Here is a 17,314-nt window from a genome sequence, read left to right as displayed (position 1 = left end):
GAAATAATCTTTAGTGATCTCATTTTCCATCCAGTCTTTATTTTGTGAGAGGTAGAAAGTTATATTTTTTCCCCAGAGCTCAGCTCTCTCATAAGGGAGGGAGATCAATCAATGAGAATTGCATCATGTTTACCATCAGTGTTCTCTTCCAATCCCTCCACCTTCTCAGCAACCCCCTTTTGTTGCAGTTGATCAAGTACACGTTTCATCTTCAAAATAAAAATTTATTCAATCTGTAACAAGAACATTGAATCTGCACATTTGCGCACAAGTTCACATTTAAAAACAGCGGAGCACATCAGTAATAAAAAAACCTATGATACAAGTGGAACATCCCAACCACCAGGAAGATTAAGGAAGGAGATGAGACCACTCTTTATATTCTGCTTCAAATGCCTCAAAAAGGTCCCAGAGATTCCAGGGAGCACCTGCTTTAATAAAATGTGAGCATAAAAGTTTGGGGTGGCCTGGGGCAAAGGTAACAGTCAGTGGGAGAGTCTTTTGGACTTGTTTTCTACATTTAGAACAAGTCCTACAAAATTAAAGTAGAAAGAAAGAAAGAAAAGGCACCTTAAGCTATGCCAAGCAAACCAAATTCCAATAAAACATAAAAACCAAACAGTTCCCTGTGGATTTACTGATTGGGAAACATTTCAGGGCCAGTTACCCAGCTTCCAGACTGGGTCATCAGCTTGAGTTAAGCCCTGGGTATTAGCTCTCCATGTGTGCACAGGATGCTGCCACCAGTGTTGCTGTGAGGACACAGATGGCAGCACTAGTCATACACCCCTTGGGACATCTTCAAGCCGATGAGGGATGATTCCAGTTTAGAAATCCTGTCCCAGATCTCTGGGGCACTGAGAAAATGAGGCTGGTTCTCTTTTCATAGCAGGAGTCAGGCGCAGGCACCCTCCACTTCCAGGCCAGAAAAGTACAGAAGCACCTTGCAATAGCTCTCCATGGCATCAAGGGACCCCAAGCCCTGGAGAAGGGTTAGGAGTGTGCAGCTTCCTGCTTTGGTGGCAGGAGGCTTTTTCCTGATATAGCCGTCGGATGAGTCGCGGCAGCAAATACATTTATGCCTAATACATACCTTAATCTTTTAGTTTGGAAGGGAAAACAAATCCAAGATGTATTTAAGTTGGATTGGTGCTGAAATAGCTAAAATTTCATCTCATCTACCATCAAAAAGCAAAACAAAATTAGACAAAAACGACACTAGCCATTCACCATTACAACCATCACTATAAGACACACCATCACGGAGGAAATTATGAATATTTCCATACAGAGTGTTGGATGGGAGAGCAAGACACAGATGGAAGTCAGCTCCAGGTTTTCCCCACTTACCCATGAGGGCTGACCATAAGGCTGACCTTGCTCAGTGTGAGGACTCACAGGATGGCCAGGGCTGGGTGCCTGGAGAAGGAGGAATCTGAGCGGCCATCAAGATGATGCACGTTTTAATATTCACAATGTAAACAAAATATCCACAAACAGTTCAAAAAAGCCAAAGAATGGCTTTATTTAAAAAATTTTAAATGCCCTTGAAAGAGACCCTTTTTGCATAATGCTTTCTTAAAAAAAAAAAAAAAAAAAAGAGAGAGAGAGAGAGAAACAATTCCCACAAAAACATCTTTACCAAACATGGCTAGATCACTTCAGAACTGAAATCCTCAGATGGACCAAATGAAGATTTCTGTGAGCTGCTATGTCTCAGAAGCTTCAGATCTATCCAAGAGCATCTGTCTGGGGCCCTTTAGCAGGAGGGGACCTCAGAGCCTGGGCTGTCATCCTCAGGCTGTCCTTGGGGCTCTTGGTAGTTCCCAAAATGAGAAAGAGGAAATACCAGTTGGGATAAAGGTACAGAACCAGGAAAATGCTAGATAAAGAGCCTGAAGAGGCTGAGATGTTAGGAATGATCCTAAACATTTGGAATCTGAAAGGCAACCAAAATGAGGAGAGATGAGTATTACTACACTACGGTACTGTGTATCTGCTATAGTACAAACTACTCCTAAGTGTTTCTAAAATCAAAAAAGGGGTTTCTCTCCTTCCTACTGACCAGGTAACCATCCAGATTACAGCTCAAAATCTGTGTGCTCCCGGGGCTTTTACCCCATGCACCACAGTGTTACTTTTTACACACACACACACACACACACACACACGTACACCCCTCTAGAATAATTTTGAGTCAGACTATGGTGGTTTTCAAAATAAAGAGAGGCACTGAGCGAGAGGTCCAAACTTTTCCTACTCATCTCTGTCAATCTACCAGACCTGCTGTTTCGGGTCTGGCTTTTCCATGAACAGGAAAGGGAAATAGGCCACCTGAGATTATCCATTTGAAGAGAATAAAGTTTAGAAAGTTCTTGATAGGCCATCATGTACTTCCCCTGGACAGTGCTCAGCTACATAAATAGCACAAGAACACTCAGTTTTGGGAGTCTGAGGGCTGGCAAAACCCTATGGCATGGTTGAATTACAGACCTTGTATAGAGAATGTTTATTTAGGCAGGTAAATTAAATGATAAAAAGTATAATTATTAAAAAAAAAAAAAGGCAGAGCAAGACCTCCTCTACTCTTTAAAAAAAAAAAAAGGTTTTGTTTTTCTTCACAGCGTTTGAGGTTCCCCCACTCCCAACCTTTGTTGTTCTTTAATGCAGTGAGAGTGAGCATTAAACACAGTGGCCGGGAGAAGAGAGAACAGTGCAATACTGTCGACCCTGTGTGTACTTCTTAATATGAGGGATGTCACCATCTCAAGGGATTAACTGAGTGGACACTACTCTCTTAACCTCCATGCAAAGCCTCCTCTTCCCACCCCTGCCACAGTTTCCTGTCCTTTCGCCAACATATTGGTGATGGAACTGCCTCAACAAGAAAGGGCAGTTTAGATGGATGAGCCCTGGAAATTCATAACCCTGTCCTGCAAGCCTCCTCACACTGGAACGTGCCACCTAGTAAAACATTTTACAACACATTAAATATCCTGGAATCACAAAGCTGTGTGGATGACACATTTGAACATTTAAGGAAACTATTTAGGGACAGCACAGGCACATATCATTACTACACCATAAAAACACTTAGAGCAGGAGGTTTCTGTCCAATCTGCCTCCTGGCAGTGATGTCAGACCCAACTACGGCCTCCACCCGGCAACTGGATTCACAGCTCCTCTTGAACACCTACGAGTGGCCTCAGTCCACCTTTGCTCTCTCCTTTGGGTCACCGTACCACCTGTCCTCATCGAACTCTGGCCTCTGACATCACCTTGACAGTCTGTGCATCTGTTTTTTCCTCTCAGTGCTGTGATGAACCCAAAACCTGAATCTTAGCTCTGTGCTCGGTCAACCTCTCAGCAATGTGGACAACCACCAAAGCAAACAGGAAGCAAATCTGCAAACCTCTTCAGTTTTGATGAGCTGCAGTGGGTGTTCCATTCCAAGCTAAATATGTTTTCTGTAAGAAGCTGAAACAGGCTTGTTTACGGCAGGTGCTCCTGTGTCACGGACCTCCACAACAGCAGCAAAGCAACAGCATCCTAAACGCGGTCATTAAGGGTGCCTGCCCTTGGCTGAGGCCTCCCTGCAGCCCTTCAGCCTAATCCATTAGGAGCTTCCACCCTGGGCAGCAGTAACACTCACATATACTCCCTGGCTCTGGTTCAGCTAGTGGCAAACAACATTCTGGGATTTCAGTCTCAAAGAGAAATCAGCCTTCAGTCAAACTGTGATCTAATGGGAGCCTTTAGGGGTTTCTCTGAGGAGGAAGTTACTAACGCATAATTTGGCAGGAGCTGGTGATTACAAGTCTCCATTTAAAAAAAAACCACCATCAATATATGCTCTGCAGATTCCTACCAACACCCATCAGTCTTATTTCTGTGGTGTCCGTATGTTTTCCAGTTGCAGCTTTACTATTTCTTAAAATGGATAAATCAAAAAGACCCTACAACATACAACATTAACAACAAAACAATGTAAGAAAGTGACAACATTATGTACATAAGTACTGTGTATAAACTAGAGAAATGACAAATCTTCCAGGAAAAGGAAAAAAAAAAAAACTTATGTCAAGTGTTAACAGTGATAATATTAAAAAGAAAACATTGCATTCAATGGAGGTTATACATATGTAATGTAACAATTCAAATACCTACAAAATTAAAAAAAATAGGCAGCACTGGGAGAAACAGCATGAGGGAGGAAAATAAATTGGAAAAAATATGGCCATTAAACTTAGAAGGCCCACAGAATTATTCAAGTAACGAAAGGGTTAAAACCCTACATATGTATTCATTTTACAAGAACACACTGACTTTTAATTGCTGTTTTTCAAACTTGTCCCTATTGTGTTTTAGTTGGGAGAATGCTGCAGGGCACATTTCCAGGGCATGGGGGTGGGGTGGGGTAGGATGACCACCTGTGTGGAGCCCATCCACCTGGAAGATACTGGGCGGTGGTGGCCTCTCCACCCCCAATTTCACCTCCTCCTCTTCTGCTTTCCTCTAGAGAGGACCTCTTGGATTTCCTTTGGAGTTCATTTTAAATTTAATAAAATTATTTGCTTGGGGTAAACAAGTATTTGCTTGATAAGTTTACAAAGCCAGCCATTATCAGGCCTTTTTGTAATGATACACTCTGGAGACCAGGAGAAATGAATTCTGGAAGACCCTCTTTGAAAGCAAAGCAGAACCTGCCCATTTCGGGAACTCCAAGGGGCTGGGGCTGGGGCTGGGGACCAAGTCTGAGAGCATGCTGACGTTGGGCTGCCCCCTTCAGTGAATCCAATGCATCAGGTCTGGAGACCTAACCATCATCACACAGGCCTGGGGCAGCATTTCCAATTTCCAGCTTCAACCCCACCTTCCCCATCTGCTTCCTTCCTCAATCAAGCAAGCATTCCTTCCCTCGGGGGGCAAAATGAGGAGCAGGTGGCAGTAGATTGAAAAACAGCAACTTGCCTTTGATAAAGGTGTTCTTTGAAAATGAGTATTTTTTGAGGTTTGCATTTTCCAAAAATAAAAAATGATAAAATGGTCTTGCCGTCCAAATCAAACTCTCTCTCTCTCTCACACACACAGAGGAAATAAACCAAACCCTGCATGCGCCAGGAACAGTAAAATGACCAAAATATTATAAAATTAACCAATAAAGTGCATGTTCCTTACATATTACACCTGCCCCTTTTACAAACATTTCTTTCAGAAAGTCACATGTATAGGCTCAGAATCACATGGTATTATAGAAGGGGTTGGTTGTCCGTTTTTTATCATTTGCTTTTTTCAGTCTCCTTAGGGGGTGAGTTCTGCCGTGCTGCTGACGGGGCACTACAGCCAGCCCTGGAGCTGGGCCTGCACCCTGCAGTCCCTGGGTCTGTACCAAAGGAAGGCCTCCTTCAGAACTAGTCAATTCAGGGCCTGCCCTGGGGAGCAAACACTGCTGACTGGAACCAAATTCTTTGGCATACTGTACAAGGGGCCTCTGCACTGGCTTGCTCTGTGCGATACACTCTGTTGTTTTGAGTTGCTCTATGAAATACTTGGTGGGCTCTAGGTTCTGGGGAGCATCTGGGTTTTCTGGGGGCTCCTGGGCCTCCATTCCCGAGCCCGTTCTGATGAAGGGCTGAAGCAGTTTGAGATGAGGGGACTCAGAGCAGACAGGCCCCCTCTCTGGTAAACAGTCTTTACAGAGGTCCAGGTAACCTAACTTGGCGAGGGAAGCTGAACGCCTCATTTGCGATGGTTTGGGGAGCCCTACCTGAGAAATCGCTCGGGACTCGATTTCTTTAGCGCGCTCCTTCACCCCACTGGGGCTGTGACTGAGACCCTTTATACCGTCACTACTAGAGCTGTGTGGGAGCTGACAGGCTACAGGTGATGGGTCCAGTTTTTCTTGTCGCTCCCCAACACTGTCACCGAGTTTGCTAATTAAACACAGGTCTTCGCTACTTAACTGGGAGCCCTGATATGGCATTTCACTGCCCCTGGAGAGGGGGCCCTCCTGACTTTCTTCCCAGCTGCCCTTCTCTGCAGAGGGCTCATCGTCTGTGGTGCTGCTTTGCCCTGTGAAGCCTTCCAGGTGAACCACCGTCTGGGGACGCAGGTAAGCCAAGCTGGCACCAAGTACGCGGGTTGAGTGACTGACAAAAGGCGCTGCTGTCTCCAGGGCAGCTGCTGGGCTGTTGCCCCAGTCTTCAGGGCTGCTCAGGGTGGGGGCTGGGTGGGCGGGCCTGCCGTGCTCATGCTCGGGAGAGGAAGAATGAGGCAGAGGTAGCGCTCTGGGGTGCAGAGAAGCCTGGTCGGGGCTCAGTGTCCGGTTCAGATTTTCATCCAGTGCACAGAGGACAGTGATGGACTCCTCCACTTTCACTTTCCTCAGTCCCTGCTCCCCACTCTTTTCACCGGTGGCTGTTTCCCCCTCTGGCCCGTGATCGGGTGTCGTGACTGTGTGGGTGTATTCAATGATTTCTATCTTCTTGGGAAGAGGCAGAGGGACTGCTGGTGTCTCAGGTCCCTGGCATGAGACCGAAGTCCTCTGCTCCTTCAGGACTCCTTCCTGCTGTGTTCTGGGACCTGACCCTGGGCACTTCTGAGGAGCTGGCAACGGGTGAGACTCCAGCAGCTCGGGTGCTGGAACGATGGCATGCTGCTCCGAATGGGGTAGGGAGCCAGCCTCGGACCCACTGCATTTCCCTTTGCCCTTGCTCATCTCTGGTTCCTTGGGGACAAATGAATGTTCTAGGGTGGCTTCATCACTCTTCCCTTTTGGTGCTAGATCTGCCACAGAAGAAGAATCATTCTTGGAATTCTTACGAGTGGACGACGAGGTACAAGCAGCGGCAGCACCGTGGTGCTCTTGCTCCTGCCGCAAGCGCTCCTCAAACTCCAAGGTGGCTCGCCTCACGGACCCGGGGTACCACTTGGCACCCGGGGGCATCCCTGGGCCCCAGAGCTCTTGTTCCCCCTCAGCTGGTTCCTCTTCTTCCAACTCTGTGGTGGATGAGTGTGCCACTGGGCACCCTTCTGGCTCCCACTTCCCTGAGTCTTTGGCTAGTTCAGGCTGGGCTGTGCAGGAACCTTCACTCTGCTCCAGATTTCCAGGTTTGTTCTCTGCGGCTTGGACCCTCTCAAGGGGCAGCTCATGGACGATGTGCTTCTTTGGTGTATGGCATGGAATGGATAGGATGTCGCCTTTCACTTGAATCTGTCCAACTCCTTGACTGATGGATTCAATCTCAGTGACGATTTCTTTGACTGAAATTGCATTTTCTGAGTGAGACTGCATGAAGATGTCTGGGCTGACCAGTTCTGAGATTGCCTAAGAAGAGAAAACAGTGAGATGGTTATGGCAAACTGTAATCTAATTGAAAATGCCAGAGTTTTTGCTTACTAATCCTCTGATCCAGGAGAACCTTCTGGCTCTCTGAGGACACAAATCATGGAGTGCCTGGGACCGTCCTCTGCCTGGGGTTGTATTCTGTTTTTGTTGTACAAGAAAAAACCAGATTCATCAAAGGCAGAGATACAAAATTAGTCATAGGTTGTGTCACTGTCTACTAAACTTTTGTTCTGTTGACTCAAATAGGATACTAATGCAGTATCTTGCTCCCAAAGTAAACAGCAAGTAGCCTTGGAGGCTCCTATAATCCTTATTTTCCTAAGACCATGAGCCTTCAGGATTTAGGCCATACTGGGGTAAATGAAACCTTTCCTCTCTAGCCTATCCCCTTCCAGTTTGATCCTAACTTGGTTCAAGGGGAGGAGTTCCGTTGAAGGGCTCAGTGGCCACCTTAAATATGCCCAGTGTTAGAGGAAGCTGGATGTCTGATTTGGAGACCCACTGCTCTCTTCTGTCCTTTGTCTTGACAGCTTTCGTCCACATCCTCCCACTGCTCCTCCCAGCAGCCGCGTCCCAGCACATGGGGGCACTCTATATCTGACTGCACAGTTCCTATGTTTCACGTGGCTTCTTCCTTGGCTTATGCAGCCACGTGCCTGAGCAAACTTAGAAACTGCGAATCTGACATTTTAGTGTTCCACCAGTTACATATTCCCAGATGGATTTAGAACAAGGCCAAAGAAAACTGGCCAATGCAAAATCAAGTCCTACTGTAAAAAAATAAGAATTTCAAAATTTAGAAATGGTCCTTGGACATCTCTTAAAGCAACATCATTATGACCATCAATCTACTTTGTTAACATTTTTATAAACCTTCAAGGTACAGTATTTCCCTAGGAATTGTTCTTGTCTTTCTCCTTCAAAAAGAGTCAGAGCTAGTACAAACTAACAAGATCAGTTATGCCTTTGGGAGAAATCTGCTGGGACATCAGGCAGAGGCAAACTTGCCAAGGCTGGGAGAGAAGCCACAGCGGGCCCAGTGTGTGCATAGGCTGCGGAGAGAGTGCTCATATGACCAGAACTTTGCAGAAAAGCTATTTCTGTCAGAGCCACTACATCCATTAGTCCAAAGGAGAGCTCAGGCATTCTGATTTTCCCGGTAGAAACGAAATAGAGGCATAGCTTTGGGGGAGAGGAGAAGACAGAAGCATAGGCAACAACTGCCCTGGGGTAGTTAAGAAGAGACAGAACAGATGAGGAGTGAACGAGGTGGTAAATATAAGTAGACAGCAATCAGGAGATGTCAAGAATCTAGTCAGCTCCACTGAAATCGTGAAATGACTTCATTTATGTTAGAGTAAATCTGTCCCCACTTGCTTCCCAATTACTGTATTATACTGACATAAGATACCATTGTTTTTAAGATGCAACCCAATTTCAAAAGTCAAAATGAGAATAAGTGTGAGTCTTAGAGTTGATGATATATAGTAATTCTTTCCCTGGTCTGAGATGGCTCATGAGAACTCATGCCACTGAGACGAATCTTGGGATTCTGTCTGCTCTCAAATCATTTCCCCAAACCATCCCTCAATTCTTGAATACCACAGCGTCTGCAATGAGGAACAATTCAGAGACATTATTAATAGCAAGAACTCAGCATGGGAATCAGTTGCTACTCCAACAACTATTAACACACGTCTAGTCTTTGAATTTTCTGAGGCAGAAAGAATTTCCCAAACAAATCCATCCTCTCAGAGAGACACACGTCTCACTCAGGTAACAGATCAGTCCCTGGCACCTCACTGTTGGTGAGATTTGGTCTGAACTGCGGAGGTCCAGAGGGGACCCTCTCCTTGGTCAGGCAGGACATTTGTTTTGGCTAATCCCTTCTTCCCTCATCCCCTCTCAGAAGTGCTTCCAATGACACCAAAAGCCTGGAAAGATAAATTCCTTGAAAGGCAACTGATTTAGAAAAATATTTAAACCCTAAATTTTCACGCCAGACTGTCTCTCTCATATCGCCTTCCTAAATCTTTAGCAACATCAAAAATAGAGTGAACATAGCAGAGTCCCAAATATTTTGTCATTAAAGAGAACTTCATTAGGCATAGATCTATAAAGACAGTTTTTACCTTTGACTGTTCCTCATCTATTGAAGATTCTTCAGATGCATGGGGAGTATTACTCAGAGAGCTGCTTCTCTGGTCATCAGCTGTCGCTTCGGAAGGGGCTACTTCAACCACTGACAGTCGACAGCTCTCGCTCCTTCCTCCACCCAGTTCCTCCATCCTTGAGTGAGAAAAAGATCGGGACCGGGTTTCTTGGGAAAGCTCTACAAACTTTTCTAGCGCGCTAAAAAAGTCAATGCGATCTGTACTGAAATCTGAGACTTCAGCCTGGCAACTGGGTTGGGGGCTCGGTGAGTCAGCATCAGGGGACATGGGGAGATCTTTCAGGCGGGATGTCAATTCTTCCATGGGCAGTAAGTGGACGTTCATGTCTGCTTTCAGTGCGTCTGTCTCCAAATCTTCCACTGTTAAGTCTGGGAACTTGTTGGCCATTTCTGGGTCCTGTCCAGGTTGTATTAAGGCTTTGGATGCATGGCAGTTGTCAAGAGGGAATTTTGATTCATTGAGACAACACCCTGATGAGCATCCATTGATGTCATTTAGGTTTAATTCATCTTCAATCTGTCCGGCATGAAATTCCCTAGAAGTAAACTCCAAGCAGATCATTCTTTCTTTGGTACACAGGCCTTTCTGATTTTCATCCTGTGGGACGACATGTTCCACGAAGACGGGAGGTATGGGTGGGTGACTCTCCATGGTCTTCACCTCGGCAATCTGGTCTGCTGAGGTGGTGATCTCCTTCTTGTTGAGTTCTAGTCCTGCTTTGCAGATGGGTTCGTGGTGGTCCGAGAGGTCACTATCTGAATGAGATCGCCAGAGCTTGTTATGCCGCTGTTTGCTGTGGAGGACATACATAGGAAACGCCTTACTCTGGTTTGTGAAAACAATCAATACCCTCCCAGGAAACCGCTCCCAGATAAACTTAAATCTTAACCTGCAAGATGCTTTGTTAATGCCCAATGGAAGTAGGTAATCAACAGTTGAAAAGAGGCTCAATTTCACTAATAGCAAACAACAAAAACAAAGCAAAATAACAACAAAAACAAATGAATATGAGATCTGATTTTTTACTATCAGACTTATAAGAGCTAAGATAGTTGTTAACAGCCGGTGTTGATGATGGTTTGGTCAAACTAGCCCTGTCATAACACACAGTTGATAGGAGTGTGAACTGTAGAATTTTAAAGAATGAAATCCGGCAATAGCTCTCAAAATCTAACCCTTTAAACAGCAACTCTCCCTTTAAAATTTTTACTTGGAGAAATACTACTACATAAGTGCACAAAGCTATACATATAAGGATGTTTACTGTAATACTGCAACACCAAAAAAAATTTATTTAAATTAGAGTCCATACACTTATATGAGGCTATTAAAAACAGTCAAGGGGACTTCCCTGGTGATCCAGTGGGTAAGACTCTGCACTCCCAATGCAGGCGGCCTGGGTTCGATCCCTGGTCAGGGAATTAGATCCCACATGCCGCAACTAAGAGTGTCCTCATGCCGCAGCTAAAAGATCCCGTGTGCCACAACTAAGACCCAGTGCAGACAAAATAAATAAATAAATATTTTTTAAAAAGTTTAAAAAAAACACCAGTCAAGTATTTTAGTAGAATGATGTTCAAGGTACACTATTAAGTGAAAAGCATGTTGAACACACTTGGAATAGTCAGTTCCCATACTAGAATAAGTATAGGAAAATATCTAGAGGAACATCACCAAACTGGTAACAGTGTTTCTTTCAAGGAAGGCAGGGCTTTTACTTTTGGGGAGGGCTTTACATTCTACACTCTGTAGTATGTCTATAATTTTTGAATTAAAAAAATGAGCTTGATTAATATTAATAACTGGGGGAAAAAAAACAAAACAGCATCCAAGTAATACAAAGAGAAATAATCAATTGGAGCCCATTATAAGTTCTCATAATTGGGATAAAGAGCTGATATAGGATTAATCACTGATGTGGAAGTGTGAGGAGCATGGTAATCTTTCTTGAATTAGAAAGCAAGGATGAGGGAGTTCCCTGGTGTTCCAGTGGTTAGGGCTTAGTGCTTTCACTGCCATGGCCCCGGGTTTAATCCCTGGTTTGGGAACTAAGATACTGCAAGACATGCAGCGCAGCCAAAAAAAAAGAGAAAGCAAAGATGAGGCTAGTAAATCTGGAGAAAAAGGTTGGTAACAGAACGGAAGAGGATAAGCGTAAAGTACAGGCCCTTTCATAAGGATCTGTGGATAAAAAGCATCAAGCTAAAGTGACCCCTGGAAAAGCAGGTGGGCCAAAAAGACTATATGCACACATCCATCCTTTGGCTGATTTTATGGAGAGAAGGTCCGATGAGATCTCATTTCAAACCACACTCTAACAAGGAAGCACAGTTCTCAAAGCTCCAATGAAAAAGAGAAAGGTGGCCCTGTGGCTGGGCAGGATCACCTGCCCAGGGAACAGGTCGCTAAATGTGGCATTTGGGGGTATGGTTTCCATGACTTACAAGCTGATGAAGAGCTACCTCGCCGCAGGGTGGAATGGAAACAGCTCAGAACAACTTACCCTGGGCTCAGGGCCATACCTGCCTTGGCTGCCTGTGAATCTCTGCCGAGTCACACGCCTGCACTAATGTGAACCCCTGTTTGTGCTCAACTCTGCACCTGCTCTCAGCTCCCCTGCCTGACTGCTGCTTGGGTGGGGCTCTCTCTGACTCAGGCCTGCCCAGCAGAAGGGGGCTTTTCTGGGTAGGGCGCAGGTCAATTTGTTTATGAAGACAAGCTATATAATCAAGTAGCTGGGTGTAAGGTGGGGTTTTCCCCCTTTCCAAGCTGCACGAGCTCCAGCCACCCCTAGGAGGAGACAACGTATCACACACCCCAAATGAGTGAGTGGCTGTGGGGAGGGGCAAGCTGACTGGTGGGATAGGTGGGCCCGAACTGTACTTTGTGACCAACGGGTGCCAATGTGCTCCCCTTAAAGCTTTTTCTTTTTTGTCTAGACACCCTGTTTCCTGACCTAAATAGGACTGTGTTCTCCAATTTCTATCCCTCACCTATCATGAGGAGGTTCAAACCTGCACCAAGTCCTCTCAGCCACCACCCACCAAGGCAGGACAAGTCCTGTGATGCAAATCACTGGGAAGATATCTCAGGGAGTAGCTGTTCTCACCCTAATAGTAAAGAACAGCTTATCTCATCAGACAACAGGCAGATGGGAAATTTTCAGGATCCTGAGAACCCTCCAAAGTATGTTTTTAAAAAACTGCCTGTAAATCACTAATAAATTGAGAGGGAACGAGAGACTGATGTTATGCTAATAGGCACCAACAGTGCAAGTCTCAGAGAAAGTAGCTGACATCATAGCTGCTTTACCCAGCAGGGATTTCCTTCTCTTCTTGGGGAAGATATTCATCAGAAAATATTGGGTCAGGGCTCTGGAATTAAACTGACACCTCTTGTAAAGGAGAAAGAAAAATCCCAATCCAAAAATAAGTCATTCTGCTTCCTTTTTCATTTTTGCAGTAAAACCTGCAGGGAGAGTGGTAGGCGGCTCTCTGCCATAGTCGTGATACTCATTACCACAGCACGTGAAGCACTGCTATTCCATGTGGCCCTTCCTGATTCCCCCTTCTCCTCCCAGTGCAGGCATTAGTAACCAATCACCTGAATTTTGTGCTTATCATTCCCTCCCTTTTCCTTATTGTGTCATCGTATGTTTTGTTCTAACAATATATAGCTTAGTTTGCATGTTTTGAATTTTACATAAATGAAATCATACTGTATGTATTCTTCTACAACTTTTTATGCCTAACATGTTTTAAGACTCATCGATGTGTGTAGCTGTAATTTCATAGAGTGTAGTGAATATGCCACAATTTATCATTCATCCGCTCTGTTGATAAGCAGTTTTAGCTATTACGAACAACACTGCCATGGACATTCTTGTGCCTGGTGCACACTTTGGTTTCACAAAGGTGTTAAATATAGGAGGGGGAAAAAGGTGGGTCACAAGGCATATGTGCATCGTTAGTTTTACTTGGTAACACCAAACTGTCTCCCAATGAAGCCTTTTCTCAAGCCAGTTTATTCTAAGGCTCCGTCACTGGTAGGAATAGGTGTAAGACATTAGATCATATTTGTTGTTTTAAACTGTTTATGTTTATATTCAGCTGACTCCCCCGACCTATTCCAGGTAGGCAGCCAGTGCCAAAAAGAACTTCAGAGTTGGTTTGTGGCCTGGATGATGCAACCAAGTCTCAGGTTCTTGTCCTCCTTGAGTGGCCTCTGACCTGAATTTGGATTCACATAAACACACTGACACACATGAGATGACTGGGCCATTCTGGGTAAGAATTTGGCCTTTTACTTAGTAAATGAGCAAGAAGGAAAGCTAAATGACAGGATGCATAGGATGTCCCATTCTCTTGCCTCCACTTTCTTTCTTATTGTTCTATGTTTGGTAAAGTACCAACTCTGAGAAAATTACATAGAGGAAAATACTGCTAAAAATGGAGTATCAGTTGTAGTAAAATCAAACTATTTATGGTTACTTCTTAGGGCATTAGGCAGCCTGTAGAGAAGAGGAGAAGGAAGAGAAGAAGCATCAACAATTGAGCATTTTCTGCGCTGTGCATGGTCCTAAATACTTTAAGATTATTTCACTGAAAAGCTGTTAAGAAAATCCTTTAAACCTTACTTGTGATTGGCTGTCACCTGACCAGGAATCCATGTCCTCTCATTCTCGGGTTCCCTCCTGCTGCTGGCTGACCATTGTGTACCAGCTAACTAGACTTCAATGTCTTCACCAGCAAAGCCAGGCTGAAAGACAGCTCTGTCTCCTCTGGCCCTGGTGACAGGGACATTCAAAGAATCAAAACTAACATCTATGAGGACATGTGTCATGAACTCTCCCTGGCCACCACCCAGTTTTTCTTCCTTGCCCCTTATACACTGGAACCTAATATCTCAGACACATGGTCCAGCTCGCAGATGCACGAAATCTGAACTTGTCTAATGGAACATAAATCTGCCAGATATCTAAACGATCCAACTCCAGAATAACAAACAGCGTTGCTGGTAGTTTAATGGAGGGTTTCAACACACACACACACACACACACACACACACACACACACACACACACATACCCACCCCTCCTCCTGCCCTCACTCCCATCCCCCAGCTATAAAAACAGAAAAAATAAAATTAGATATGAACAGTATCAGTGCCTTTATGATACCCTCACTTTTAGGTCTAAAGGAGACTATTAAATATTAGCCTCCCTCAGGCTTAAAGACCTACTAAAAGATGCAAAAAGTCCCTTGTATTTCAGAGGGGCTGTCACTATTTGGTCCACCCTCTCACATTCTGATTAAGAGACTGTAACCAATTCATAAATCACTACAGGGGCCTAGAGTCACTTTGTTAAACTTCTCTTCTACCAAGAGGTCAAAGTACCAAGCTAATACCCTCAAACAAAGGGCTGCCACCTCAAGTTAAGCACCCAGTGCCACTCTGGACAACCAATGGTGCTTGACAATGCCAGGATCAGAGCTCTATCTCTCTGGGAAAACCACCATGTGCTTTCTGGGAGAAGATATGAAATACAAAGTATCTAAGCACCTGAAGAAGAAATGGAATTTCTTTGCAAATACAATGAGTGGGATTTTCCCAAGGACTTTCCTCTCTTGGTGACTTAAGCTGCAAGGCTTGACAGAGCTTCAGACTGTCACAGGAATCTGGGGCTTCTCCTTCTTTGCTCTTCTAAGCAGACAGACCCTGGAGCAGTACTTTAGGGATGGGCAAGAGTCTGCAAGGCCCAATCTACTCGGCAGTCAGCCTGGCAGGTAGCCTACAAGTGCTGTTTCTTGACAACACATCATAGATTGCAGACCCTAACAGCTATATACCCAAGAGGCACTCCCACTCTTTTTCCTTACTGGCAGAGGCCTGATTTGGTTTGACTGTTCACTGCCCCACAGTTTCAGGGAATGTGGCACTTCCCTAGCACCAGAGAGTGAGTGTGAATTTGTTTTAACCAGTCCAGGAAATTCTATTTTCCTACCCAGTGATTAGTTTTAAGAATATGACCCAGTCCTGGTCAGTGGTCCTGTGGGGGTGGGGTGGGTGGGTGGCAGTCTATTGGGGAGCTTCTGGGAAAAGTCTTCTCCTCTAATTGAAATGCCCATTCTTTCAGCCAGACGCTGTGGAATTTACATGTAGATGCCTAGAAATGTGGCAGATATCTGGCAATCATGAGGCAAATTCAAGGACCAAGCTATTAACTAAGGAAGGGAGAACAGAAAGTAGAGCAGGAAGATGAGAGCACCAAAGTCCCTGATTACATCCCCGAGCCCATTACAGTCTACTTCGGTGCTTCTTGCTACAAAAGAAGGTAAATGGTCCAACTTTTTAACTACCTATAGCTGGGTGCTGGCTCCTGCAGATCCACTCTTCAGCCTTCCTGCCCCGCTCTCTGCCCTGGAGACTGACGTAAGAACCACCTCCACTGGTCCCCTTGTCTTCGGACTTCCACAGGGTTTGGCTAATGGGGAGCCCCAGCAGGAGACTGGAGGGAGGAGAGTGAAGGCAGGCCTCTAGTACTGTAGCTCCTTCTTCACAGGGCCACTCTGACTGGCTGTGTCCCTTGACTGAAGGCTACTGCTCCTCTCTGAAGGTGCCTTTTCTCCAGGAGTCTCCTTCCAGGTTGTAGTAACTGCACCATCCCTCTCTGGGCCCAGGAGCTATTACCAAACAGCTCTGCTGATATAAGTTCCTTGATTCCACTACAGTCCTACACCTTTGTAAACAGTCCCTTTATAAAGTCTTCTCCATATAATCTGAGTGTGCTGCTTCTTGCTGAAATCCCAGTTGATGAAGATATTCTATTACTCGCAGCTGAAAGCAGCCTAAGTGACACCCCCAGCACTAGATTTTAGTTTTTAAAATTCAGGAAACATCACAATACAGAAAATTCCAGGACACTTCCCTTCCAGTTTCTAACACAGTTAGTGTGTCTGTTGGTGGCGGGAGGCAGTGGCTGGAGGAACAGAATGGCACATGCATGTGTGTTCTCTGGGTAGCCTTGCAGGAGGGGCTTGATGAGAACCATATCTGAATAACCCTTAAGAGTACATAATATACATTATACACACTTTTATTTACAATAACTCTGTGAGCTAGGTCTCCTGATTTTCATTTTATAGATGGGGTCAGGTGAGGAGCAGAACTGTGAATTAACTTCTCAAAGTTGCAGCAAGGGGGTGAACCAGGAACGGAAACCACATCTACTGACTCAAATTCTGTGGTTTTCTCACTCCCCAGGGCTTGCCCCTCCCTCCGTGAATCAAGACCAGGAAGGCAGGATGGAACCAAAAGGGAAAGGGAAGAGGCAGGGTGACTTGTGGGTTTATGTTGCCCTTCTTATCCTCATCTAAGATTTTTCTGAAATACCTTTAACATCTAAGAAAAACTACATACGCTAAAAGAAAAAACAAAAAAAAAAAACACCCCAACCCAACAGCTTGCCTGGGATTCCAGAATAAATACTGAAATTGGCAGGACACACAGTATCCTTCCTCTCAACGGGTCACGTGAGGACACTGCCTAATATCCGTCATGTGTGTGTCTGGGAATATACAGTATTTGTGTCTCATCCAACCCTCAGATGCCTCTCTCTTGTGCCAAAAAGAACTGCTCTGTCCTACCTTCTGATGTAATCTAAAAATGTCATCAAAATCTGGCCCCAAAGACCTATAAATTCTTTTTAAGTGGAGGAGACTTCAGTATCCTCCCAGCCTCCTAAGAGAATGGCTCAGATGAAATCATGCCAAGTACTGAGTAAATGGGAGGG

General features: G+C 45.0%; 1 protein-coding gene across 9 annotated transcripts in view; it reads right to left on the bottom strand.

Annotated features, from left to right (window-relative positions):
* Positions 1 to 203: 203 nt before the first annotated feature.
* Positions 204 to 17,314, bottom strand: part of SSH2 (slingshot protein phosphatase 2) — a 255,468-nt gene continuing 238,357 nt past the window's right edge. For all 9 annotated transcript variants that reach the window (XM_057536268.1, XM_057536271.1, XM_057536265.1 and 6 more), the window contains 2 exons: positions 9,481 to 10,315; positions 204 to 7,327 (listed from right to left, as the gene is read on the bottom strand). In XM_057536268.1, the coding sequence (XP_057392251.1) occupies positions 5,240 to 7,327; positions 9,481 to 10,315 (2,923 nt within the window). In that variant the 3' untranslated portion in view covers positions 204 to 5,239. The remainder of the gene's footprint in view (positions 7,328 to 9,480; positions 10,316 to 17,314) is intronic.

This window comes from Balaenoptera acutorostrata, chromosome 20 (assembly GCF_949987535.1).
Source record: "Balaenoptera acutorostrata chromosome 20, mBalAcu1.1, whole genome shotgun sequence".
NCBI lineage: Eukaryota > Metazoa > Chordata > Mammalia > Artiodactyla > Balaenopteridae > Balaenoptera > Balaenoptera acutorostrata.
This window is presented reverse-complemented; position numbering and strand designations above follow the sequence as displayed.